The sequence below is a fragment of the Eimeria mitis genome, genomic scaffold (assembly GCF_000499745.2).
Source record: "Eimeria mitis Houghton genomic scaffold, Emh_scaff5075, whole genome shotgun sequence".
NCBI lineage: Eukaryota > Apicomplexa > Conoidasida > Eucoccidiorida > Eimeriidae > Eimeria > Eimeria mitis.
In genome coordinates, this window is record NW_013573370.1 from 2,527 (window position 1) to 3,245 (window position 719).

Below are 719 nucleotides of genomic sequence, written 5' to 3' on the forward strand. Positions count from 1 at the left end.
AAGAAACAAATTCTTCTCTCCCTTCTTTGCGTCTCCTCTCTGCTGTATAGTCATCTCCTCCGCCTTCCTCTCCCCCCTTCTCACCACCACACTCAAAAGATATATTACTAAACCCGGGGCCCCTGAGGCCTCTGAGAGGGGACCACGGAGAGAAGAAGAGGGGAGGAGGATATCTGCACAGCGGTCTGCTTTTTCTCCTGAAGATGCAGACACAAGAAAGTTGAGGTGCATGCGGGGATGGGTGTTTGTGGTTGGTTGGGGTTTGTATGGGTGTTTGTGTGGCTAGCTAGGAGTGAGGGTAGATGTATATAGGTAGGTGTAGGTAGCTAGCTGCAGCTAGCTAGCTAGCTAGCTAGCTAGCTAGCTAGCTATATCTATTTACTCAAATAAAAAAAGTTTTATACACTGAAAATACACACAATACATTAAGATCTCCCCCATACCTGATGTATGTAGCTGGGGAGAGGAGGGCCCCATAGGCGGACCCCCCATCCCGGGTATATTAGGAGGGAATGGAGGGTTTAATTATATTTTTTTTGTGATTAAACATATTAAAAATAAAATAAATAAAAAACAATGCAATAAAAGGAAAGAAAAAACGTACAGAGAGCGGGAGCCAGAGAAGAACATATAACGCTGGTGGAGCTGTCGATACACCTGAACCCAGTACACAGTTTCAGCCGCTAAACTGCCGTTTTTTCTCAATTAAAACATTAAAA

The 719-nt window shown here is 44.2% G+C and overlaps 1 protein-coding gene across 1 annotated transcript in view; it reads right to left on the reverse strand.

Moving 5' to 3' along the window:
- EMH_0079630 (uncharacterized protein) overlaps nt 1–719 on the reverse strand; it is a gene marked incomplete at both ends in the record, with an annotated part of 3,870 nt that overhangs the window by 2,407 nt on the left and 744 nt on the right. The window contains one exon of the mRNA XM_013500151.1: nt 8–197. Within this exon, the coding sequence (XP_013355605.1) occupies nt 8–197 (190 nt within the window). The remainder of the gene's footprint in view (nt 1–7; nt 198–719) is intronic.